The 25,970-nt window shown below is 42.2% G+C and overlaps 1 protein-coding gene across 2 annotated transcripts in view; it reads left to right on the top strand.

Annotated features, from left to right (window-relative positions):
- The first annotated feature begins 20,147 nt into the window (after positions 1–20,147).
- The window catches only part of scaf8 (SR-related CTD-associated factor 8), a 136,123-nt gene continuing 130,300 nt past the window's right edge, over positions 20,148–25,970 (top strand). For both annotated transcript variants that reach the window (XM_060831571.1, XM_060831572.1), the window contains exon 1: positions 20,148–20,404. In XM_060831571.1, coding sequence (XP_060687554.1) covers positions 20,375–20,404 — 30 coding nt within the window. In that variant the 5' untranslated portion in view covers positions 20,148–20,374. The remainder of the gene's footprint in view (positions 20,405–25,970) is intronic.

The raw sequence follows: 25,970 nt of genomic DNA on the forward strand, positions 1-25,970 counted from the left end.
TTTCTGGAGGCAATTCCACTATGGAGTATTAAGGCAAAAAGGGTGGTAGAAAAATTAGTCACTTTCGTCACATGGTATAAGCTACCCAGAGAGATTCAGTCAGACAATGGGTCTAATTTTATTGCCACGCTGTTTAAGGAAGTCATGGATAGCTTAGGTATACAGCACCTTAAATCAAGTGTGCATCATCCTGAATGGAAAGGTGGTATCAGACTATGAAGACCATGTTGAGAACATATTGTCAGGATTACCCAAATGATTGGGATAAAGGTATCCCATTCGTATTGTTTGCCATTAGAGATATCTCAAATGAATCTACTCAGTTTAGTCCTTTTGAGTTAATATTTGGACATGAAGTGAGAGGTCCTTTGAAATTAATTAAAGAGAAATTGACAGGACCAAAGTTGGAGATCTCACACTAGAATTATGCATTGGAGGTGAGGGAGAGATTAAATTGGGTAGATGAGTTAGCTAAACAGCACCTGAAGAGGGCACAGCATAGAATGAAGCAGGTGGCTGATAATAACTCTAAAACGTGGACATTTTGCCATGGAGATGATGTATTAGTATTATTACCAGTGATAGGAGATCCTTTCAAAGCCAGGTTTAGTGGTCCCTTACAAATTGAGAAAATGTTGAGTCAGGTAAACTGCCTGGCAAAGATACCAGATAGGAAAAAATTGTACCGGGTATGTCATGTGAATGTGTTGAAACCTTATTATAATAGGGAGAAGGAACTAGAGAAACAGGTGTAGTTACAGTCCTGCAGAGTGAGGAATCAAATCCAGATGTTATGGAGTTTGATGTGCCTCAAAATATGTTAAACAATGAGGAAGTACTTGAGGAATGGGATAGGTTGTAAACTATCGTCTCAGGAGCAAAGAACCCAGTTGAAAGTTTTGTTACAGCAGCATGAGGACATATGCAGTAATAGGATGGGGAGGATTAATACTATTGTGTATGAGGTAGAAGTAGGGAATGCTATTCTGATAAAATAACACCTCTACAAGCTTAATCCTTTCAAAGCCAGACAGGTTCAGAAGGAAGTGGAGGTGATGCTCAACAAAGATATCATTGAACTGAGTTAGAGCGAATGGAGTTCACCGTTCGTGTTAGTTCCCAAAGCTGATTTTGTGTGGATTATCAGAAGGTCAATGCCATAACAAAATTGGACTCATACTGAGATTGGAGGACTGTAAAGTTTGACTTACTGCATGGTTATTGGCAGGTACCTTTATCAGAGAAAGCAAAAGAAATTTCTGTGTTTGTAACTCCAAATGGGCTAAATCAATTCAAACTGATGCCCTTTGGAATGAAGAACACACCCACCACATTCCAAAGACTCATGAACAGTGTTGTGGCTGAGTTAGCAAACTATGCCATCTATTTGGATGATGTAGTGATCTTTAGTGACTCCTGGAAAGGTCACACAGTACAGTTAGCAGAGTCTTTGAATGATTAAGAGAAGCAAAACTGGCAATAAATTTACAGAAAACGGAATTTGCAAAAGTAGAAGTGACATTCTCGCAACATGACATCATTCAAGGTTGACTCCAAGGAATGCAGAGATGAAGGATTTCCATGATCAACCTCGAATAAAGAGGTGTCTCAATTTTTGAGACAAAGCAGATTCTACTGGAAGTTTGTTCCAAACTTCAGCAGCCTAATGGCACCATTAACAGGTTTGCTGAAGAAGAACACAAAATTTCGATAGTCAGTACAATGTCAAGAGGCATTTGACAATTTAAAAGCAGTATTAACCACCACACCAGTTTTAGCTACATTAAACTTTTTGAAAACCTTCAAAGTTGCAATCGATGCTCGTGACGTTGGAGTTGGAGCTGTACTGTAATAGGAAGGTGATGATGGAATTGAACTGTCAGTTGGTTACTTTTCAAAGAAACTCAACACCCACCAGGGAAAGTACTCTACAATTGAAAAAAAATATTGAATTTGGTATTGGCCTTTAATATTTATGTCACTAACAATATGTTGGAGATGATTGTGTACACAGACCACAATTCTCCTACGTTCTTGGAATGATTTAAAGACAAGAATTTGAGACTATTTCATTGGAGTCTTATGTTACAGACTTTTACTTTACAAATCGTACATATTACGGATTGTAAGAATGTAATCGCAGGTGCATTATTGCAGACTTAACTGTTAAAGTATACACACACACACACACACACACACACACACACACACACACACACACACACACACACACACACACACACACACACACACACACACACACACACACACACACGTGTGTGGGCAGAAATTAATATGAACTTAGATTAATGTCCTATGTATGTAATGTTAATGTGGTTAAGAAATAGAAAAAAAAGCCATCTTTTCATTATTTTGTTTTCTTTTTAGTGGGGTAGTGTTTTGGAGTTGAAGGCATGTCCTGTACCTTTGAGAAAGAGTGAAAGTTGAAAAGTTGCAAGCTTGTCATGTGACTGACTGCAGGCATGTGATGTGACTGATTGGATAATTTGAAGATTTAACATTTGAGATGTAGCTCAGGTACTGAGTTGTTTACACAATAATTTGAATTCAACCACTCAGCTTAAAAATGCCCCAAGTTATTAAAGCCCAATCAAATTTGAATTTTACTGTTTTGACAACATCAAACAAATGAGATGATCCAATGTTTTGGGGTAGAAAAGCAGGCATTTTGGATAGTTAGCTGGAGAAAGAGCACCTTCTGCCATCAAACGGCTGCTATTCAAACACATTCTCTCTGAAAGGTACCTTTTTTATATGAAACATCTTTGCAGCAGAAGACCAAAAATAATCAAGGAAGATACAGAGGAGGATCGACATACGGGCTGGTTGTGAAAATTGATTTTCTGTAAATTTAATAGGGGCTTTATCGGATCAGTATATTGTTATAGAGTGGGAGATGGATACATTGTGAAGACAAAGTTGTTGTTTAATGTTCTCTTTTGGAGTTAAAGAATAAATTGTTAATTTTTTTCTTTAAATAGTGGAATTTAGGTTGTTCTCTGTCACTCATTCTTTAACAGATTATGAGGTGAGGTGAGGTTTTCTGTGTGTTTGGTTCAATGAGCAGAAGGGTTTCCCCGTGTCATAACACCTATTCATTCCTCAAAATATTTATTTTGAGATGGAGGAAGAAATCCAATTTGCCAGGTACACAGCTAACGTTTACTTTGGATTTCTGAAATGCTAAGCTTCTTTATCTGATTGAAGTCGATTTAGGAAAGTAAAGTTAATTCCAGTGAGTTGTGTTTAATGAGATTCTACTGTATGTACAAGCTTCTCAGCATCTGCTGTTAACCTCTTGCCACATAAATAAAACCTTCTCATTTCATCATGGAATTTTTAAAATCTATTATCTTAGATCTTAGTCCTGCATTTACTGACCTTGAAGCTAATGGAAACGATTTTTCTAAATTTACTTCATCAAAACCACTCACACTTTTGAATACTCTCATAATTACCGAGAAAATCTAAGCTTCTTCAGTCACTTTACGCAATGGCCTAACCATCTCACTCCTCATCTTTGGCACTTTTCTAGTTAATCTCCTCCATAACCCTTTAAAATTCATGTCATTTGTCCTAAAGTTGATACTAGAATTGGGGGACACAATAATCGAACTGAGGTCTAAACTATGTATTTATAGGGCATGTTCCTATCTCTGTGGCCATCCTCTGAATGCAATGCATTGCTGCCTGGCCCATAGCTTTTAGTCAACTGACATCCAAGAGGGATTGAAAGAAGGAGGAGATGTTGTGCTGAAGGATAGTTCCTGTTAACTGAGAAAGAGTGGGGATTGACAGCTTATGCTCAATTTCAGTGAAAATTATAGATGAAGGATGGTTATGGGGAGAGTAAAGGCCAAACTGGGAAGATTAAGCCAGAGATCCTGAGACAGGAAGGTACTATTTGAATCTCAAGGATATTTGATTTAACACTGATGATGACTGATGACAAGTTGAAGACTCTGGGAATTATGGGCAGGGAATTGGGCATTTAAACTCTGAGGGGGTGGAGGGGTTGGGTGGAGGTAAAACAAAGCTCCCTGTTAGGGGTTCATGGCTCATAGGAACCCTATCTGAGGGAAAGTCAAGGGTGATGGACTGAGGCTCAAAGCGCATGGAGGGAAGTTCAATTGTGACTGGGAAACCTGCATTATCATGGATGTATTTCCAGGGCCGCTGCTCCAGTCTCTGTACACATGTCTGCATAATAAGAATTGCTGTTCAAATTTCTGAATAATTCTCTTAAGTAGCATTTTATCAAATACCTCCATAAAGTTAATGTCCTCAATGTTCATAATTTCCTCCATTAGTCAATGGATGAAATGAATCATGTTTGTAGGTACAATTTGTTCATACTGCTTCAAGGCAGGCATCCTTGCAAGAGGATTTGCAGTCGGGTTAAAATCAACTAGGTTAAAATCAATGACAGCATCTGCAGTCATTGTTTTTACCTAGTTGATTTTAATCCTACTGTGAATCCCCTTGCAAGGATGCCTACCGTGAAGGAGTTTTCCTCCTCTCTCTACAAGACTCCCAGGGAGTCCCTCTCCCACAGCAACTCCCAGGTCATTTCTTCTGCCCTGAAGCTCTTCAACCATGTTGTGAAACAAACTCGCTACCACAGCCATATTTGCTTCCTCAGTGCCTGCCTCCGTAACCAACTCATCCCACACAGACTCCGGACCACCTTTAAACCAGCAGAGTTTGGACCCAAACAGGACAAACAGTACAGACTACAGATTCAAAAACATCAGCAACAGTTCTCCTTCAAGATCCTCCGCTCCACACTTGCAGCAATCCACCAGCACCTAACCTCTCTACAGTCAGCCCTGCCTTAGCTGAGGGCCACACTCTCTCAGAATTGCAAAGGACCCACTCTGGACGACATCCTCAGGAGAATTCATACTCTCAATAAACAGTATTTCAACTCCATCTCAAACATCAAAAACTGCAATTACAACAAACTTTTATCTACCCACCTCCATAACCAGCACTTCTCAAACATTCCAGAAGATTCCCCCGGCCTCTGGAACTGCTTACACTTCAACCCCAGGGCATCAATGTGGACTTCAACAGTTTCCTCACTTCCCCTTCCCGCACCTCACCCTAGTTCCAAACTTCCAGCTCAGCACTGTCCCCATGACTTGTTTGGACTTGTCCAACCTGCCTAGCTCCTTTTCCATCTAGCCACTCCACCCTCTCCTCCCTGACCTATCACCTTCATCCCCTCCCCCACTCACCCATTGTACTCTATGCTACTTTCTCCCCACCCCCACCCTCCTCTAGCTTATCTCTCCACGCTTCAGGTTCACTGCCTTTATTCCTGATGAAGGGCTTTTGCCTGAAACGTCGATTTCGCTGCACTTTTGATGCTGCCTGAACTGCTGTGCTCTTCCAGCACCACTGATCCAGAATCTGGTTTCCAGCATCTGCAGTCATCGTTTTTACTTCCTCTGACAGCTCATTGCTTTTCCTTATCACCTTTCTGAAACAGTGGTACCACGTCAGCAAATCTCCAGGCCCCCGGCACCTCACCTGTGACTAGCAATGATAAAAAATATCTCAGCAAGGGGCCCAGCAATCACTTCCCTAGCTTCCCACAGAGTTTGAGGGTACAACTGATCAGGTCCTGGGGATTTAGCCACCTTTATGCGTTTTAAGATATCCAGCACCTCATCCTCTGAAATGTGGACATTTTACAAGATGTCACCATCTATTTCCCCACATTCTCTATCTTCTGTGTCCTTCTGCACAGTAAATGCTGATGCAAAATACTCATTTAGTATCTCCCCCATCTCCTGTGGTTCCATACATAGGTTGCCTTGCTGATCTTTGAGGGGTCCTATTCTCTCTCTAGTTACCCTTTTGTCCTTAATGTATTTGTAATACATTAAGGATTTTCCTTAACCCAATTTGCCAAAGCTATCTCATGTCCCCTTTTTGCCCTCTTGATTTCCTTCTTAAGTATACTCTTACTGCCTTTATAATCTTCTAAGCATTCACTCAGTCTCCGCTGTCTAAACCTGACATATGCTCCCTTCTTTTTCTTGATCAAAACCTCAGTTTCTCTAGTCATCCAGTGTTCCCTACACCGTCAGCAATTCCTTTTACTCTAACAGGAACATGCTGTCTCCAGACATTCATTATCTCAGTTTTGAATGCTTCCCATTTTCTAGCCATCCCTTTACCTACGAGCACCTGCTCCCAATCTACTTCTGAAAGTTCTTGCCTAAAGGTCTTGGCCTTTGTCCAACTTAGAACTTTAACAATTAGATCCTGTCTATCCTTTTCCATCAGCATTTTAAAACTAATGTATGGTTACTGGTCCCAAAATGCTCCCCCAGTGACACGTCAGTCACTTGCCCTGTCTTATTTCCCAAGAGTAGGTCAAGTTTTGTAGCTTCTCGAGTAAGTATATCCACATACTGAATCAGAACATTTTCTTGTATGCACTTAACAAATTTCTCTCCACTTAAACCCTTAACACTATGGCAGTCCCAGTCAATGTTTGGAAAGTTAAAATCCCCAACCATAACCACCTTATTATTCCTACAGATAACTGAGATCTCCTCACAAATTTGTTTCTCAATTTCTCTCTGACTACTGTGAGATCTATAGTACAATTCCTATACGATGATCATCCCTTTCTTATTTCTCAGTTCAACCCAAATAACTTCTCTGAATGTAGTCCCAGGAAATCCTCCCTAAGTACAACTGTAATGCTAGCCCTTATCAAAATCACGTCTCCTCCTCCTCTCTTGCCCCCCTTTCTATTCTTCCTTTAGCATTGGTATCCTGGAACATTAAGCTGCCAGTCCTGTACAACCTTGAGCCATGTCTCCGTAAATGCTATGATATCCCAATCCCATGTTCCTAACCATGCCCTGAGTTCATCTGCCTTCCCTGTTAGGCCTCTTGCATTGAAATAAATGCAGTTTAATTTATCAGTTCTGTCTCGTTCTCTGCTTTGTTCCTGCCTGTCCTGACTGTTTGACTTGCACATTTTCCCAACTACCGTATACCAGTGTCAGACTGATCTTATTTCTCACTATCCTACTAGGACCTCTCCTCTTTGAGAACATTCTGCACTCTCTCCAAGATATCCTGGATCCTGGCACCTCATTACATGAGAGCCAGTCTTGGTACCAAAAACCTGGCTGTCAGTGCTACATTCCCCTGACAGTCCATCATCCCCTATGCTTTCCAAAACAGCATTTTTTTTTGCAATGGGGATAGCTACAAGGAGACGCCAGCACTACCTGCCTCCCTCTCCTACCTTTTCTGGAGTTAACCTGACTGTATCTGCATTTTTGAGTCTTACAGTTCTAAAAAACACTGATCCAGGCCAACTCAATACTTACTTTTATATTTTTAAAATTTAATCAAATGACAGATCACAATAAAATATATAATCAAAAGATAACCCACTCTACTCACTATTGTAGATTTATATTTTAAAAAATCAAAATTACACTTAAAAACTATCTACTAGGCTTCTCCAGTGCTGTGAGCTCTCCCACACAGGTTCCATCAAGGTCACCTGTGAATTTTTTGTTTGTTAATTTTACTCAGATGCACTCTGATGTCCAGAGATACTTGAACTCAAATAACAAAGGCAGTAGCTGTGCAGATTCATTGCTGTGTCAGACAGCAGGGAGGTTTCTTTCTCTCTCTCTCTCACTGACCATGTGGTCCTTGCCTTTGTCTCTCTTCCTCCTTTTTAAAATGCTGTTCTTGTGATCTTTCTCCCCCAAGGTTTTAAAACAATGCAACAGCTTATAAAACAGTAATAACTGTTCTTGGAATCCAAGGAAATCACGTCCAACACCTAAAACACCTCAAAAAAGGACCAGCTCTTACAGTCAAAATGTTTTCCTGTCCTCCATCTTTAAAAGGCAACTAGATAAGTATATGAACAGGAAGGGTTTAGAGGGGTATGGGCCAAATGCTGGCAAAAGGGACTAGATTAATTTAGGATATCTGGTCAGCATGGATGAGTTGGACTGAAAGGTCTGTTTCCATGCTGTACAGCTCTATGAGTCTATGAATGTCTAGCTAATCAGATCCAGTAAGATAAAGTTAAAATTCCTGATGAAGAGCTTATTTCCTGCTTCTTGAATGTTGTCTGAACTGCTGTGCTTTTCCAGCACCACAAATTTTGATTCTGATCTCCAACATCTGCAGTCCTCACTTTCTCCTAACGTTAAATTAGATAAGGAGGGAGAGTAACATTAAGACTTCATAGGTTTGAATTGAATAATCATCTGAGGCATACTCCAGTCCAAATAGCGGTGAACATCTCAGCATTTGTTGCTCTGGAGAGAGGAATATCAGATGTTTGTCATGACTGAGGGTCACAATGGCAGCAAAGCAGAACAGATTCAAACCTGAATACGGAATATCAGATACATCAGAAATGCCTCTGTGAAAACTCTCACTGATAATCCCCCTAGTATTTGTAAACAGTCAGAAATGTTGAGTCTTTCCAACAATTCCTCGCTTTACTTCAAAATATTCCTAGAGATTTTGTTTTTGTACGATCAAAGATCTGTACCTGGTTTAGTTGACTGCTAGTTTCTAAATCTGTTTCAGTTTGTTACAGCAGCTAAATTCAAAGTTCCATAATTTATCATTCATATAGTGCTGTTCTGGTATTAACTTTGTGTTGATGAAATCTTGCTGTCTTGGTCACTTTTGAATGGCGTGAAGTTGGTATCTTTATATCGTATATTTGGACTAAACGTGCTAAAGAAAATTGACTATAGTCCATTTCTACTTGTGCCCTTTTAATGATGTGATATACGTTCATTACTCCAGCATTTGTTGCCCATCCCCAGTCACCCATGAACTGAGTAGCTTGCTGTGGGTCTGGAGTCATATGTAGGCCAGACCAAATAAGGGCAACAGAATTCCTTCTAAAGGATATTTTTGAACCAGATGGGGTTTTAAGCCAATCAACAGTAATTTCATGATAACTGTTACTGAAACTGGCTCTCAATTCTACAAGATTTGACCTTAGCTTGTATCACTATCCAAAAAACTAATAGGAGAAACAATCAAACCTAGTCACAGCAATGAATGCAGCTCTTCAAGAGATATGGCATTGTTTCTTAGAAAAAAATTGTGAAGACCTCTGAGGAAATGTTGAAAGGAGGCCAGACAATTCTAAAGTGATTTCCTAAAGTTGGTGGCTCCATAATATATAGAAAGTGAAGTAAACAGTTTAAAGCATATCTGAACTGATGCAGAGTGAGGCATGCTCAGAAGTGATATGTCAGCACCAATTCTGCGGTCCATGCTCTTTCTGATGCCCTTTCTTATGGTTGAGCACCCCATGCGAGCACTCAGAATTGCCTCAGGTTATTGTTTGAAGCAGAAACAGCTCCAGCTTAGTACCTTCTTACATGATATGCAATGAATTAGATTACTTACAGTGTGGAAACAGGCCCTTTAGCCCAACAAGTCCACACTGACCTGCCGAAGTGCATACCCCTATATTTACCCCTTACCTAACACTATGGGCAATTTAGCATGGCCAATTCACCTGACCCGCACATCTTTGGACTGTGGGAGGAAACCGGAGCACCCGGAGGAAACCCACCCAGACACAGGGAGAACGTACAAACTCCACACAGTCAATCGCCTGAGTCAGGAATTGAAGCCGGGTCTCAGGCACTGTGAGACAGCAGTGCTAATCACTGTGCCACCGTGCCGCCCACATGCATCCTGGTGCCAGAGATCTTTCCAAAGCAAGGTGTTCGTGAAACTTCAGTAGATTCTTAGTCAGTCCTAGCAGTCTTTGGATACATATTTCAATCCAAAGAATTTGGTCAGTGAGTGCATTTAGTCTGGCAAAGGGTCCAAGAAGCCAATAATCTTGATAGTTTCCATCAGGGATTTATGTAGTACTAGGAGAAAGTGAGGACTGCAGATGCTGGAGATCAGAGTCAAAAAATGTGGTGCTGGAAAAGAACAGTCAGTCAGGCAGCATCCGAGGATCAGGAGAGTTAACATTTTGAGGAATGATGAAGAGCTTATGCTAGAAACATCAACTCTCTTGCCCCTCAGATGCTGCCTGATTGGTTGTGCTTTTCCAGCACCACGTAGTACTGCTAAGTGATGTGAAGATGCACTGTTGAGATTTTTTTTCCAACTCTCGAAGTTAGATAAAGCCTGATTTATTGGAGTCAATACAAGGACTGAACTTTGAACAGGCAAGATAGAGCACAAAACAGGTTAGGCACAAAGTGCAATGCCAGAGCACAGTTTCATGCAAGGCCAAGGCTCTGTTCAACCTCTTGTGAGTTAGATCCAAAGATGGTTGCTTCGCCCAATAATAAACTGCCAACGTGAGAATAATTATTTTTAAGTGGTGCCATTGTGGTGTAAAGTATCATTGCAGGTGACAAGGTTGTTCAGTAGAGGGACCCTGTACAATCTGGAGTCCTGTGCTCTGTAGTCTTACCATTATTAGTACAACAATAAATAGAACTTAACAGTCAGGAAGAAGTGTCGTTTGAGCCTGTATCAAAACCCAGACAATCTACATGAGACCACAATCAAGTACTGTTGCATATTGTTTAACATACTATTCACCTGCTGTACACAATATCAATCTTTACTAAGAAATTGATTAGATTAGATTAGATTACTTACAGTGTGGAAACAGGCCCTTCGGCCCAACAAGTCCACACCGACCCACTGAAGCGCAACCCACCCATACCCCTACATTTACCCAACATACGGTCAATTTAGCATGACCAATTCACCTGACCCGCACATCTTTGGACTGTGGGAGGAACCGGAGCACCCCGAGGAAACCCACGCAGACACGGGGAGAACGTGCAAACTCCACACAGTCAGTCGCCCGAGTCAGGTCTCTGGTGCTGTGAGGCAGCAGTGCTAACCACTGTGCCACCGTGCCGCCCTTCCAAAGATGGGTCTAAATTTTGCTTATCAGGTCAGAAACCTGGTATCAGAAGAATTTCTGTGTCCAAATTCTGTACCATTTGAAAGGAGACATCTATCATAATTGCTCTGCATCAGGCCAATTAAAGATAGTTAGCAGCTGTTCAGGGTATAGGGTCAATAGGAGGCCTTTCAGAAATTACATTTAGCAAACCTTCTGTCTTTCTTGAGGTGCTTGCTGAACTTCATATTTTAAAACTGTAAGAGTTAAAAAGAAGTCACAGCTACCAGGCTGTTTCAAGATGGAGGGAACTCTTCCCACAGGGCATAGCCTCTTCCTCCTGCAGCTGGATTGCTACCATTGCAGTCTGTTGACTGTGGCAAGGGGCCCCAGGACTCCTTCCTGGAGGCTGCCTCCACTCACCAGTACAGTGACACGACAGGGATCCTGCTTATTGACCAGAAAATTACAGTCGACATAGGGTGGAGGTCTTAATAAGCTAAATACAATGAGTTAGAATTCACATTGCATCTATGGCCCATAAACGTATTCCAAATGCCAAAGACCCTCTGCATTAACAAAAGTTGCTGATATCTGGTTCCCCCAGATTTCTCCCCCAAAATAATCCGGACCTTCATGACAACAGTTCCCAACTTATGTGTGGTTTCCTGACAGGTGAAGTCAGAAGTCACAACACCAGGTTATAGTCCAATAGTTTTATTTGAAATCACAAGTTTTCGGAGCACAGCTTCTTCGTCAGGTAAAGTGGAGGGAAGTGCACATGCACAGAGTTTATATGCAGAGATATAATGGCAAGATTATTCCAGGTAATTAAGAGTATCAAGAGATGAATATAAATAGTGTGAGTGGAGCGTCAGCAGGCTGAATAACATGTCTTTGAAGGTGATTAAAAGTGTCAAACAGTATGAGTAAAGTGTCAACAGCTGAACAGCAAGTGAAATGAGGACATATTACTTGATTAATAATCATAAAAAGTCAAAAATAAAATGGTGCTCGAGACAAACCAAATGGCAGGAATAGCCTGATAGGTTTAAGAGTTGCATGACGAGGGTCTAACCAAAGTAACAACTAATCCAAAACTGTATAACTAATTAAGGTAAAGACATAATAAGGTGATGGTGTCAAAACAGAATAGTAAGGAAGATTTTATACAGAACAGTATGGTAGGGTTACACGTAGTGCGCCATGATTCCAAGATCACAGTTGAGGCTGCCCTCATGGGTACAGAACTTGGTTATCAGTTTCTGCTTGATGATTCTGCATTGTTGTGTATCTGGAAGGCCGCCTTGCAGGATGCTTACCTGAAGATCAGAGACTGAACGTCCTTGACTGCTGAAGTGTTCCCCGACTGGGAGGGAACACTCCTGCCTGGCAATTGTTGCATGGTGTCTGTTCATCCATCGTCAGTGTCTGCATAGTCTCGCCAATATACCATAGAACATAGAAAAGTACAGCACAGTACAGGCCCTTCGGCCTTCGATCTTGCGCCGATCCAAGCCCACCTAACCTGCACTAGCCCACTTTCCTCCATATCTCACAGCAGCCTGAAGAGTATGAGATGGTCAATAATGGTCGAGTCATGTTGAGTACACACCATGTACGAGGTGGGTGGCATTCCCACGTGTGATGGTAATATCCATGTTGATGATCTGACATATCTTACAGAGGTTGCTGTGGCAGGATTGTGCAGTGTTGTGGTCGCTGTTCTCCTGAAGGCTGGACAGTTTCCTGTGAGCCGCTATTTGAGGTTAAGCGACTGTTTGAAGGCGAGAAATTGAGGTGCAGGGATGGCCTTGGCGAGATGTTTGTTGTTATTGATGACATGTTGAAGGTTGCAAAGAACATGTCACTGTTTCTCCGCTCCAGGGAAATACTGGACAACTGAGGGTACTCTATCGATTGTGCCCCATGTCTGTTTTCTGAGGAGGTCATTGCAGTACAGCACCATGGCATGTTGGAAACAGTGATCGACGAGTTAAGCATCATTTCCATTCTTATAAGGGCATCTTTCACCGTCTGTAGGTGTCCGTCATGTTCCTCTTTATCTGAACAGATCCTGTGTACATGCAAGGCTTGTCCATAGGGGATGGCTTTTTAACATGTTTGAGGTAGACGCTAGAGAAGTGCAGCATCATGAGGTTATTTTGGTGGAAATGTCCACTCTAGATTAAGATGAGTGTTACCAAGAATGAGACTGATTCTAAAGAGTAGTCCATGTTAAGTCTGATGGTGAGATGAAACTTGTTGATATTGTTATGTAATAGTTTTAGTGATTCATCATCATGAGTCCAAAGGAAGAAAATGGCGTTGATGTATCTGATGTATTGTTGGTTGGAGGTCCTGACAGTGAAGATCTCTTGCCCGAACTTATGCTTGAAAATGTTGGTGTATTGGAGTGTAAACTTAGTCCCCATGGCTATTCCGTATGTCTGAATAAAGAATTGGATGTTGAAGGTGAAGATGTTGTGGTCAAGGATGAAGCAGCTGAGTTGTTGGATGGCATTGGGAATTGACAGCTGTTTGTGTTGAGTACTGAGGCTGTTACAGCGAAGCCATCATTGTGGGAGATGCTGGTGTAGAGTGCCGAAATGTCCAAGGTGACCATAAGACCATAAGACATAGGAGTGGAAGTAAGGCCATTTGGCCCATCGAGTCCACTCCGCCATTTAATCATGGCTGATGGGTATTTCAACTCCACTTACCCGCATTCTCCCCGTAGCCCTTAATTCCTCATGACATCAAGAATTTATCAATCTCTGCCTTGAAGACATTTAGCGTCCCGGCCTCCACGGCACTCCATGGCATTGAATTCCACAGGCCCACCACTCTCTGGCTGAAGAAATGTCTCCACATTTCTGTTCTGAATTGACACCCTCTAATTCTAAGGCTAACAGAAACAATTTCTTAGCGTCCACCCTTTCCAAGCCATATATTATCTTGTAAGTTTCTATTAGATCTCCCCTTAACCTTCTAAACTCCAATGAGTACAATCCCAGGATCCTCAGCCGTTCCTCGTATGTTAGACCTTACAGGGATCATCCATGTGAATCTCCGCTGGACACGCTTCAGTGCCAATATGTTCTTCCTGAGGTGTGGGGCCCAAAACTGGACACAGTACTCCAAATGGGGCCTAACCAGAGCTTTATAAAGTTTCAGTAGCACATCGCTGCTTTTATATTCCAACCCTCTTGAGAGAAATGACAACATTGCATTCGCTTTCTTAATCACGGACTCAACCTGCATGTTTACCTTTAGAGAATCCTCGACTAGCACTCCCAGATCTCTTTGTACTTTGGCTTTATGAATTTTCTCACCGTTTAGAAAGTAGTCCATGCTTGCACTCTTTTTTCCAAAGTGCAAGACCTCGCATTTTCTCACATTGATCTTCATCAGCCATTTCCTGGACCACTCTCCCAAACTGTCTAGATCCTTCTGCAGCCTCCCCACCTCCTCAGTACTACCTGCCTGTCCACCTATCTTCGTATCATCAGCAAACTTCGCTAGAATGCCCCCAGTCCCTTCATCTAGATCATTAATATATAATGTGAACAGCTGTGGTGCCAACACTGAACCCTGTGGGACACCGCTTGTTAGTACTGAGGCTGTTACAGCGAAGCCATCATCGTGGGGGATGCTGGTGTAGAGTGCTGAAATGTCCAATGTGACGAGGTATGTTTCTGATTCGACAGGTTCGTGGGTACTGAGTTTCTGTACAAAGTCTGTAGTGTCACAACAGAAGCTGGGGTTCCTTGTACTATGGGTTTCAAGATGCCCTCAGCATAGTCAAAAAAGTTCTCACACTGGGCCCTGATGCCTGTTACATTAGGACGTCAAGGAGAGTTGGCTTTGTTTATCTTCAGAAGGCAGTAGAAGTCATCTAAGCGAGAGGTACGCAGGTTGAGAGTGTATAGAATACCCTGAAGGTCTAGATCAAAAGTCTTGATCTGACTGTTAAGTTCTTTGGTTGGGGCAGCAGGTAATAGTGTTCCTGATTGTTCAGTTGTTGGTACACTTCTTTGCAGTAGTCTGTTCTATCCTATATGATAATAGCTCTTCCTTGGTCTGTTGGTTTGATGATGGTGTTGCATGGGAGCTTGGATGATGTTATTGGATGGCATTTTGGGCTATCTTGTGAACTTGGCTGATGAATTTGGTGTTGACGCATCCCCCCACAGCTTCAGCGTATATGTCGAGCCAAGGGCAGCGGCCTTCCAGAGCGGTCCAATTCAACTTTTCTTTCTTTGGTTGGTCCACTACGGTTCTCTTTGTTGACTGTTCTGGTTCACTGGTCGTCTCACTGGACTTGCTGTTGACATCTTGGGGTTTGTGGAAGAATTCCCAGAGCCTCATTTGCCTGATGAATTCCAGTGTCTGCTGTAAGAGCAGGACCAGTGGGGTTCATTGTGAATAGTGGGGCAGACATTGATCCTTCGGCTGAGAACTTGAACTTCATCTGGTTGAAGGGTATATTCAGACAAGTTGGAATCAGTCCTTCTTTACTGTTCTGTTTTGATACCATCACTTTGCTAACTTGTTACCTCTCCAGCTTAATCAGTTTGTCCAATTTTGGATTATTTGTTGCTTTGTTTAGACCCTAGTCATGTGACTCTTTCCTTCCAGCCATTTGCTTTGTCTCTAGCACCATCCTATTTTTAATTTTTTGTAATTATTAATCAGATCATAAGTCATCCCTTCACTTGCTATTCAACTATAGACACTTTACTCACACCATTAGGCACTTTTGATCCCCTTCAAAGATTTGTTATTCAGCCTGTTGACACTCCCCTCACACTATTTGGAATTACCCGGTCACATGCTAAAACTAACTCCCTCCCACTATATATAGTGTTGTCCCAACATTTGCAACTAGGTTATAAGGAAGTTAGCTAGCTGATGTGCCTTTGTGACTTTGAAAACTTTGGGAACATAGGATCTAGAGGAACCCAAGGATCTAAAGTGCAGGCGCCCCCTCCTCAACCTCAGCTGCTGCATAATAATGACTCTCCCTATGAGTACCAACTGGCATAATGTGTTTCCTTAAAAAGGAGCAACTGTACTGAGATTGAGATTCCTTGACTTTTTTGCCTTACCATCCATGAATAGAACAATAGAGTGCAGATTTGAGTACTGTACATATTGAGCAGCCATTGAGCACTGGAACCGCAAGGCAACTGCTTTCATTTCTTCTTACTTGTCAGAGCCAATGTAGCAGACAGAAGATAGATGGATTCCTTCAACTTTTGCTTCAGTCTAGTGAGGGTGTTCAGCATCGCTGTCTGGCATTCCCGTGCCTGCCTCTGCAAATTAACCATGTCACTTATGACCGAGGACAGAAGCATGCCTTCTGCCGGGGCATCAGAAGATGTCTTATCTCCAGCAATCCTCCAAGTAGTGAAGACTTTGGTGTTTCCTTCTCTACCAGCTGTCAATAGATGTTATTTCCCCTTCTCTACTCTCACTAATGTACCCACTGAGGTGGCTGAGTGTATTGGTGGAGAGTGCAGGTGAGTGCCTTGGTAGGGGTGTTGCTGGTGCAGAGGGTTCAGGCTGTGGCCTGTTGTGGTGGGTGCTGTTCGTGGCTGCAGAAGAGTAGAGAAAGAATTAGTTGGTGAAGATGCATGATAGCTTATGTAGAACAATATGTTTTCCCTTGTGTTCTTTGAACAGAGCAGAGTACAATGTTGCTTATTGCATTCCTGGCCACCCCCGTCTCCCTGCCATCATAGGAATAGACCCAGTCTTATGCTCTGATGCATTTGTCCTTATCATTCAGTTACTCTCTGCCATTCTTTGTACTCTAACCAGTCATCTAACCTGCCACTCAGCTTTGCACAATTATAGTTTTTCCTGAAGCTTGACACTTTCATTTAGTTCTTTAGTTGGCTATGGATGGCTTTGGATTTTTTTCTGAGGGATGAGGGTTTTTCTGGCAAGGCCAACATTAACTGCCCATTTTGAGTTGTCCTTGAGAAGGTGTTGGTAAGCTGCTATCTGAACCACTGCAATCCATTTGGTGTAAATATATTGTTTGGGAAGATTTTCCAGGATTTTGAATCTAAAAGTGCTGAAAAAACAGCACTATATTTTCAAATCAAGTTGGTAAGTGGCTCGGAGAGGAACTTGCCATGTATCTCCTGCAAGTTTTCTCTGATTATCGTTTTTCTGTTTCATGGACCTTCAACATTTCTGCACTGCAATTGCTTCTAGATGTGCTACCAATGTATTGACAGTGTGTGCAGACGCTCCAAGGGTAGCTTAGAGAGCACATTGATCAGCTACTCTCTCACACTATGACAACTGCTACCTAGCGGTACCTTTACACAGACGTCTTTAACTGACTGTATCATATTGCACAATATCAAGTCAAATACAGCCTGTTCTTTTATTAGTTTCAGAACATGTTACTTTAAGAAGCCTCTTTCTGTCAAAGTTATTGTAAGCTTGCTCAGTTTATTTATGGATTAAAATCATCCATGATTATTATTGTCCCTTTACCACAAACCCTTCTTCTACATCATACTTGTTGATAAGAGGCCGAGAGATCACTCCAAGTAGTGACCTTCATCCTATTATTCCTCATCTCCACCCAAACCAATTCTACACCCTGATCTCCTGGATCAGGGTCATCTCTAATCGCTGAACAAATATCATCTTTTAATAGAAGTGCTGACCATTTTTCCTATTCTTCTTCGGTGTCATATACACCTCAATTTTCAGACACAATTCTCACCATAATGCAGCCACATCTTTATTTGATCAGATTTAATCACATAAATATTCATTTACTTTACACACAAACGCTATACATTCAGATACTAAGTATCTTGTTTTTCATTATTTTTCTAACATTTAGTCTTCACCCCTGCTGTATTCTTAGGGATTTTTTTTCTCTGACCTAAATTTTCCATTTTACTAATTTTGTCTCCTGTCTTAGCCTAGCCTTTAGCAGTTACATTTACCCAAGCTCCTCACTGCAGTATTAAAATACTGGAATATGGTAGGGACCTGAACAATGAGGGCTATAGAGTCATATCTGAGAGAATCACATGAGAAATCTAGTGAGGCCTTTTGCAACATCAGAAGCAATCAGTTTTCGAAAGAGTTCCAAGTACCAAGATGAGGTTCTTGCTAGGCAGCAATGAGATGCCTATTATGGCAATAAGAGCTTATTATCACACTCCTTAGCTGCACATCTCACCTCATTAATATGCAGCTTCCTGTCTTATTGCCCGCTGTGAAAAAAATAGTTTTTGAGAATTCCTGATAGGAAAGTCAGAGTGGGTACCTGGAAACACAAGCTTGCTGCTTTGTCCTGTGGGTCTCCATCTCAGGCAGCGAGTACTGATATTTCACAATGTGCTCCAGGGCATTGACTGTACAACATCTCATGTCCAGGGTCACTGGCATCTGTCAACTGCCAGCCTGTATTTCAGGGTTGACTGGCAACTAGTATTGAAATATTGCTGCAAGGAGGCTTTTTGTCCAGGGACAACCACCCAGCTCACTGTTTGGACCAGGCTATGTAACAGGGCTGCACACTTGCTCTCTTGGTAGTCTTTCACTTACCACCTATCTGCATGTGCACATCCTGAGCTTGCCTTAGATTACCTTGCAGGACCATATCTCTTAGCAGGTTGGAGATCAGCCAGAGCCTAAACGCTAACCGTTCTAACAGTCAGTTTAGTGCAGACAAAGTGCCAGTCTATGGGCTATAAGTAAAACCACAATGCAATTTTGCTGTTTTAGTTTCCAGTGCCTAGATCAATGACACTTGATTTGTCTAGTTTCATTTTTTTGTGAGATTTTGTAGCAATTGTTACAATTGAATGGCTTGCTAGGCCATTTCAGCAGGTAGTTAACTACCAAGCACATTTATAGAATAATGTAGAACAAAATAAGCCTTTTGACCCATTGAGTCTGTACTTTCAAAATGGACTATTACCTATTCTAGTCCCACTTTCCTGCACCAGACCAATAACCTTGAATGTTATGACACTTCAAGTGTTCATCCTACTATGAGTCTGGAGTCATTTGTAGGTCAGACCAGATATGAATGGCAGATTTCCTTCCTTGAAGGACATTAGGAACCAACATAAGTTCTTCCAGACAATTGATTATGATTTCATGATCATCACTAGATTCCTAATTCCAAATGTTTATTGAATTCAAATTCCATCACCTGCCATGGTAGGATTTGAACTCAGGACCCAGAACATTATCTGAGTCTCTGGATTAATAGTCCAGTGTTAATACAACTAGGTCTTCACCTTCCCCACTTATATGAGCACTTGAAACACCACAGCATATAAGGATGTGGTCAAGTGCTGGAAAATGGGATTAGGTTAGATGAGTGATGAGGGGCAAAAACACCTCTTTGCATGCCGTAAAAGTTCTCTTACTCTATGTTTTCAGTATGGAGGACTCATTTTCTCCCTTTTATACCTTAATTTACATCCATTTTATATTTCTTTTTTGCTTTCACCACCACTCTCAATCTTTTGCACTGAGCACCTATACCACCTGCTTCCTTTACCCCTCCTATGCCTCTGGCAGCAGTATCTGAAAAAAAGTTTAAAAGCGCACAATACCAGGTTATAGTCCAATAGATTTATTTGAAAGCACTAGCTCTCAGAGAGGTTGTTACTTGGTGAAGGAGCAACATTCAAAGCTAGTGCTTCCAAATAAACTTGTTGGACTATAACCTAATGTTATGTGATTCTTAACTTTGTACACCCCAGTCCAATACCAGCATCACCAAATCTTGAAAACAAAAACTAACATTTTCTGACACCTTTCAGTTCTGAAGAAGTCCCGTTGGACTTGCATCATGAACTGTGTCTCCCTGTCCACAGATACTGCCAAACCTGCTAAGTTTCTCCAACATTTTCTATGTAGAGTCAACGGAAGTGTGCTCTACGTAGTGAGGTTGCGTATGGTACAGTTAGGGAGGTGTGTTGTCAGGTGAAGTTGTGCATGGTACAATTCAAGTTAATATGTTCTGTGTGATGTGGGTGTGTGTGGTACTGTTCAAGGAGGTGTGGCGTTATATGGCACAGTTGAAGGAAGTGTGTTCAGTGCGGTGAGGCTGTCTATCCTACGGGGGGGGGGGGGGGGGGGGAGAGAGGAGAGAACCTCGGCTGTGTGTTGTTGCAGTGTCTGACCCCTAGGTGTCTCTGGCTGTGTGAGCTCCCTTTTCTCCCTTCCCTCTGCAGAGCCGCTGCGATTGTCCGCTCCGGAGCAACTCACTGCGCCCGCCGCCATATTGCCTTCCTCTTCCTTCGCGGTAAGATGGGGGTAAAGCGCGGCCGTTGCCACCACTCCTGACTCATCGCCGAGCTTCAGCTCCTCCAGTTCGACTCCTAAGAGTGCCGACGCCTCTTCTCATTCTCGACATCCGACAGAAACGAGCGAAGGTGTTGAGCCATGGAGGCCGTCAAAGCCTTTAATAACGAGGTCTGTGTGAACTCAGGCTGTTTGGGAGGAGGGGGGGGTGGGGATGTTTTTCAGCGGCGCAGGCGGTTGGTAGCTGGGGGGAGGCCGACAGCGGGTGAATAACGGTCGCTAGAAGCGGGACCTCAGAGAGGAACAGGCCTCTCGAGCGTCTCATTGCGATAAAATTAAAATCAAACGGACAACTGTAGAACTGGGGCCTGGTCAGTTTGGCCGGAATGGCGGGGATCCAAGGTATCTCAATGTTGGGATGAAGGGTAGGGAGAGGATTAGAGCCTTTCTCATTCCTGTCACACCTCTCCGTCCCCCCAGCAACGGAACTCCAGGCCTAATCAACAAATTAACCTCCGCCAGGCCTGGTTTGGGGTTATTGCTGAACACTGGGTCTGGATTCTGAGTGATCTCTGAGAGGCTGAGGAATGATTCCTTTTTCCGGGGGTGGGGGTTGTTCTGCACATTTCTGTACGGCCTTCGAGCCCCGCTCTCTAATTTGTCGCTTGTTCAACCAAGGGAGATGGATCTTGCTGGGGGAATTCGTTTCCTGCACCCCACGGTCAGCACGACACTCATGCTGCAGAGAGCCGTGAGGCCAAGATTTTTTTTACTTGCCTTCATAGCGCACTTTTCATTTATTTGCCATGTTTATTCACTTTCTTGACACCGTTCTTAAAACAAATTAAGCCCATTTTTTCGAAGAGACCGAAATATTAGACTTTCTCCGCCAATTTTGCCTCTTGATGAGTTTCACAAACTGAAAATAAAAAAAAGTTAATTACGTTCTCGGTTCAGTTAATGTAGAAATTTACTGTATAAAAGGTAAATTATGCAGTGATATGCTGTACATTAATTGCCAAAAATTGCCAAAGGGTCAGTAAAATTTAAAGTACCTGTGATAGTGTTGGGCGATATTTTACATGCACTTTCAGTCAATATGTAAGCATGGATATGTATTATTTTAGGGATAGACAACTACTATACTGATATTTCAAAATTTCATAACAGGAAATCTAATCTTATTAAACATTTTTCCTCCCTAAATCAAGGAAATTGCTTTTCCCTATCCAAGCCACGTCAATTATGATCAACAAGGTTCCTCCACTAAGTCCAACATGCCCAGATGGGCACCTTCATGATCTGGAAGGACACTGAGTTGCTATATTGGAGGTTGCAAGAAAGAAAAACTAGTGGGTTGTTCTACACGAATAGACACCTGTAATAAGCCACTTTGAAGCGAGGAAGTGAATTTTGTGTGGCTGCCTACCTCATGGGAGAGAAATAGCTATGAATGTAGTTGGGTACAACTATTTGCTCAAAGTTATTTGAGGCGAGGATGGGAAGCTTATGCAAATTTTGCTGATCTCTGCCAAGAACTAGTGAATTGACTTGCAGTTGTCGTTTGGAGGTTGATGAATAAGATTCTGTTTCTTGTACAAATTATTCTATTTGTATACCCTCATTTGTGGTTTCTACATAGCAAAGGAGATTTTAGTGAACAACGTTTGAAAAATCTCACTGTTGGTGACTCTTAAGCTGGAGTTTGCAGATAATTAGGAAGGAACAAACTGAGTTCTTGTGTAGGAATTTTTTTCAGGATTCTAGATTAAAAGTATGGCAATGTTATTGTGCCTTTTTGTAAGGCTTTGGGCCTAGTGCTTACTGCTGTATTTCCATATGAAAACTATGAATTTTAGCTGCGATATATCGATGAGCTGCAAAGATCATCGAAGGGATACATAAACATTGATAACATCTTACATCCATCACACTCAAACCAGAGTCATTCATTCTGTGTCTTCAGCAGAGTGTGTAATCGTGTCATTAAAAGTTGGAACTTTGAGGCCCTAGATACGTACGTTAAAATTGTGGGTGCTTGGCTGTGAGTTTGCGTCCACTGACATTAATCAGCAAAAAACTGAACATTGTATCTGAGCGAGTTTAACTTTTTATGATGTTGTTTGAAGGGTTAATATTCATCAGGGCATTGAAGATAACTTCTCCAGTCTTGTTTGAAATAATGCCAATGAATTCTTGCATCCACTGAGCAGGCAGGTAGGGCTTCGGTTTAATGTTTCATCCAAAAACTGGAATCTCTGACAATGCTCCCTCAACTGCTGCATGTCCTTGTGTGAGCAGCAATAGCATCAACTGATTTTTTTTTGCTATTTTGAGCATTTGTATTTTGGGAATGCATCTTTCAATTGTTGATTAATTTTGCCACTGGGACCCTGATGGATGTCAAATTTAGCTTGATCAGAGGATCAGAACTGAGCCATTTTTGCTTTTCTCATCCTTTTTGTATCTTGGAAATTAAGGTTTAGCCTGTGAAATATGCCAGTTCAGATATCCCTCCTTCATAATTTAGAAATCTTTGGAGCACTTTGTTAGATGTGTTTTAGTCTGCACCTCATGATTTTCTGCTTTATTTACTTGCTAAGATGTGTTGTGTTACACTGAACCTAATGTTAGGACTACCAAAATAACTGACAAGTTGATCTTTGGAGGTTGCCTATGGTGAAAGCAGAAGTTCATAATCTTGAGGGTTGGGGCAACACATATTGGAAGGTGTTGCCTGGAGATCTGAGGATATGGGCTGATACATCCAGAACTACATGCCGCACATGCTAATTTTGAAGAATAGGAAGCAATTTCTGCTGAAGGTGTGCACTTCTGACTGATGGGACTTCTATTTATTAGGGTAAAATATGTTTCCATTTGTCTAGGCAAAGGGTAGTGATGCATTTGTGTTCCATGGCTCAGTGTTGTTCAAAATGATATTATAAAGCTTCAGCTATTTACTAACTACCCAGTGAAAAACATATCTATCATTTGTCAAAGAAAGCTAATAACAATTCACTTAAGAACAAAGTGGTTCAAAAATATAATATATATATTTTAAAACATGATAATGGAATCTCTGACAGCTTTAATTATTTAACATCTCAACCAAGCTGATCTGCTATACTCAGTATGGCGCTGGAAAAGCACAGCAGGTCAGGAAGCATCTGAGGAGCAGGAGAATCAATGTTTCAGGCATAAGCCCTTCATCAGGAATGTGGGTGAGAAAGGGGTCTGACAGATAATAGGGTGGTGGAGATGGGCCTGGGGGAAAGGTAGCTGGGAAGATGATAGGTAGATAGAAGTGGGGGTAATGTTGGTAGGTCAGAGGGGAGGGTGGAGCAGATAGGTGGGAAAGAAGATGGACAGGTCAAGAGAGCGGTGCGAGTTGGAGGATTGGATCTGGGATGAAATGGGGGAAGGAGAGATGAGGATACTAGTGAAATCAACATTGATGGTTGGAGGGTCCCAAGGCTGAAGATGAGGCGTTCTTCCTTCAGGCATTGGGTAGCCTGGATTTGGCAGTGGAAGAGGCTCAGAACTCGCAAACCCTTGGTGGAGTGGGAGGGGGAATTGAGGTTGTCAAGGTACTGTTGATGGTTGGCTAGGAGTCAACTATTTAACCTCTAACATCACTCAACCTCAATGTGGAATAGGGATTTCTACTGCCTTCCGAGGAGGCAGTACCTCTGCATATGTAGAGGTCCTGAAACCTTTGTTTTGCAAAACTACCTCAAACTCTTGGTTTAGTTGTCTCATTTGTCCTTTTAAGGACATCAAACAAGTAACTGCACCAGACAATCTAAAATGTTGCATATATGGATTTCTCAATAGTATGGTTTAGTCTTAAAAGTGGACACTGACTTCTGCTTATGTCAGGCATCTGACTTAGGTGGAAGTCTTTACAGGTGCAGTTGAGCTTTGTGTGCTGAAGAAATAACATGTGTATGTGCAAATTTAACCATGAGTCTATAGTGTAACATAATGACATGGCTAGTTTTGAAAATTTATTTTGGGATACAAATTTTGGAGCAACATGTCACATCTGTTCCTTTGACATTACAACTCATGGAATCCACAGCCTTCTAGAGGTGAGAGTATCGTTAACTGAACTAGGCTGACACATAATCGAAAAGGTTGATATGAAACTTGAGTTTATTTCTTCAGGAAAGGAAATTATTTGTTACTTAAGTTGGTTTTCTTTTCACTGCTTAATTTCACTTACCACATGAACTGAAACTGAATGGCATTTTAAATAAACTAATCCCTAGAGAGTGATTTGTACCACTTTGCAACTTTTGTATTATTGTAAGTTACGTATAAGTTGTTTAAAGTTGACACAGGTGCCATGTAGAGGAAAACAGGAATATACATCAGATAGAGATAGAGAAGTGGCACTACATGTAATGCTTATTTGAAACTGGCACATATATGACAAACTGAGTAGCCTGTGCTGTAACAGTTTGTGATAAGCACTCACTAGATATTTCCTATCTATGGGCTGGGTGCTGGAAGGTGAGACTAGAATGGGTTGGGATATCTGGTCGGCATGGACAAGTTGGACAGAAGGGTCTGTTTCTGTTGTACATCTCTATGACTCTATGAACATATTTTTTTCAAATTAACTAAATACATGTGGGCGGCACGGTGGCACAGTGGTTAGCACTGCTGCCTCACAGCGCCAGAGACCCGGGTTCAATTCCCGCCTCAGGCGACTGTGTGGAGTTTGCACGTTCTCCCCGTGTCTGCGTGGGTTTCCTCCGGATGCTCTGGTTTCCTCCCACAGTCCAAAGATGTGCAGATCAGGTGAATTGGTCATGCTAAATTGCCCATAGTGTTAGGTAAGGGGTAAATGTAGGGGTATGGGTGGGTTGCGCTTCGGCGGGTCGGTGTGGACTTGTTGGGCCGAAGGGCCTGTTTCCACACTAATGTAATCTAATCTAATCTAATGTGTGCTAAAACAAAATCTAATTGTGCAAACAATTTGTTATAATGCTATAACATTCTATAATTCAATATTCTCAATGAAAGTTAGAACTGAAAGTCACAGGATAGGAAATATCTAGTGAGTACAAAGAGTCTCCTGTTTTAAAAAAAGTCCAAATGCAGAGGAACCTCGATTATCCGAATGAGATGGGCGGGCACTATTTTGTTCAGATAATTGATTATTTGGTTTATCAATTCAATACCTTCCCTCTTGGGCTAGGAGTTTACTATTAAGTCTGCTCCCCATTCAGCACAGTGTGTGCGAGCCCTCGCCTGCCCCAACACCTCCCCCAAACCCGGTCCAACACTGCCCCCACCCGCCCCCAAACCTTGTTCAACACTGCCCGTCCCCCCAAACCCCATCCAGCACTGAGCTTCCGCTCGCCCCTTCCAAACCCTGTCAAACACTGCGCCTCTGTCCACCCCCCACACCCCAAACCCCATCCAACACCACCCCCAGTCTGCCCCCACCCCCAGCCCCCTTACACCCCGTCTCCTCTCTGGGGCAGCCGGACTGGACGCCAATAACACGACTGCTGCTGCTGCCTTTTGGGGAGTGAGTCTCCAAATAGCACGCGCGCGCGTACACACACACACACACACACACACACACACACACACACACACACACACCCCAGCATTATGACAGGTTCCACCTTTGCCCTGTACAGGACAATATTAGAGAGATTATCTGGGGATGGGAGGTTTAGGGCACGCGGCTGTGTAGAACGCCAGGGAAAATGTGGGA

The sequence above is a fragment of the Hemiscyllium ocellatum genome, chromosome 10 (genome assembly GCF_020745735.1).
Source record: "Hemiscyllium ocellatum isolate sHemOce1 chromosome 10, sHemOce1.pat.X.cur, whole genome shotgun sequence".
In the NCBI taxonomy this organism is placed as follows: domain Eukaryota; kingdom Metazoa; phylum Chordata; class Chondrichthyes; order Orectolobiformes; family Hemiscylliidae; genus Hemiscyllium; species Hemiscyllium ocellatum.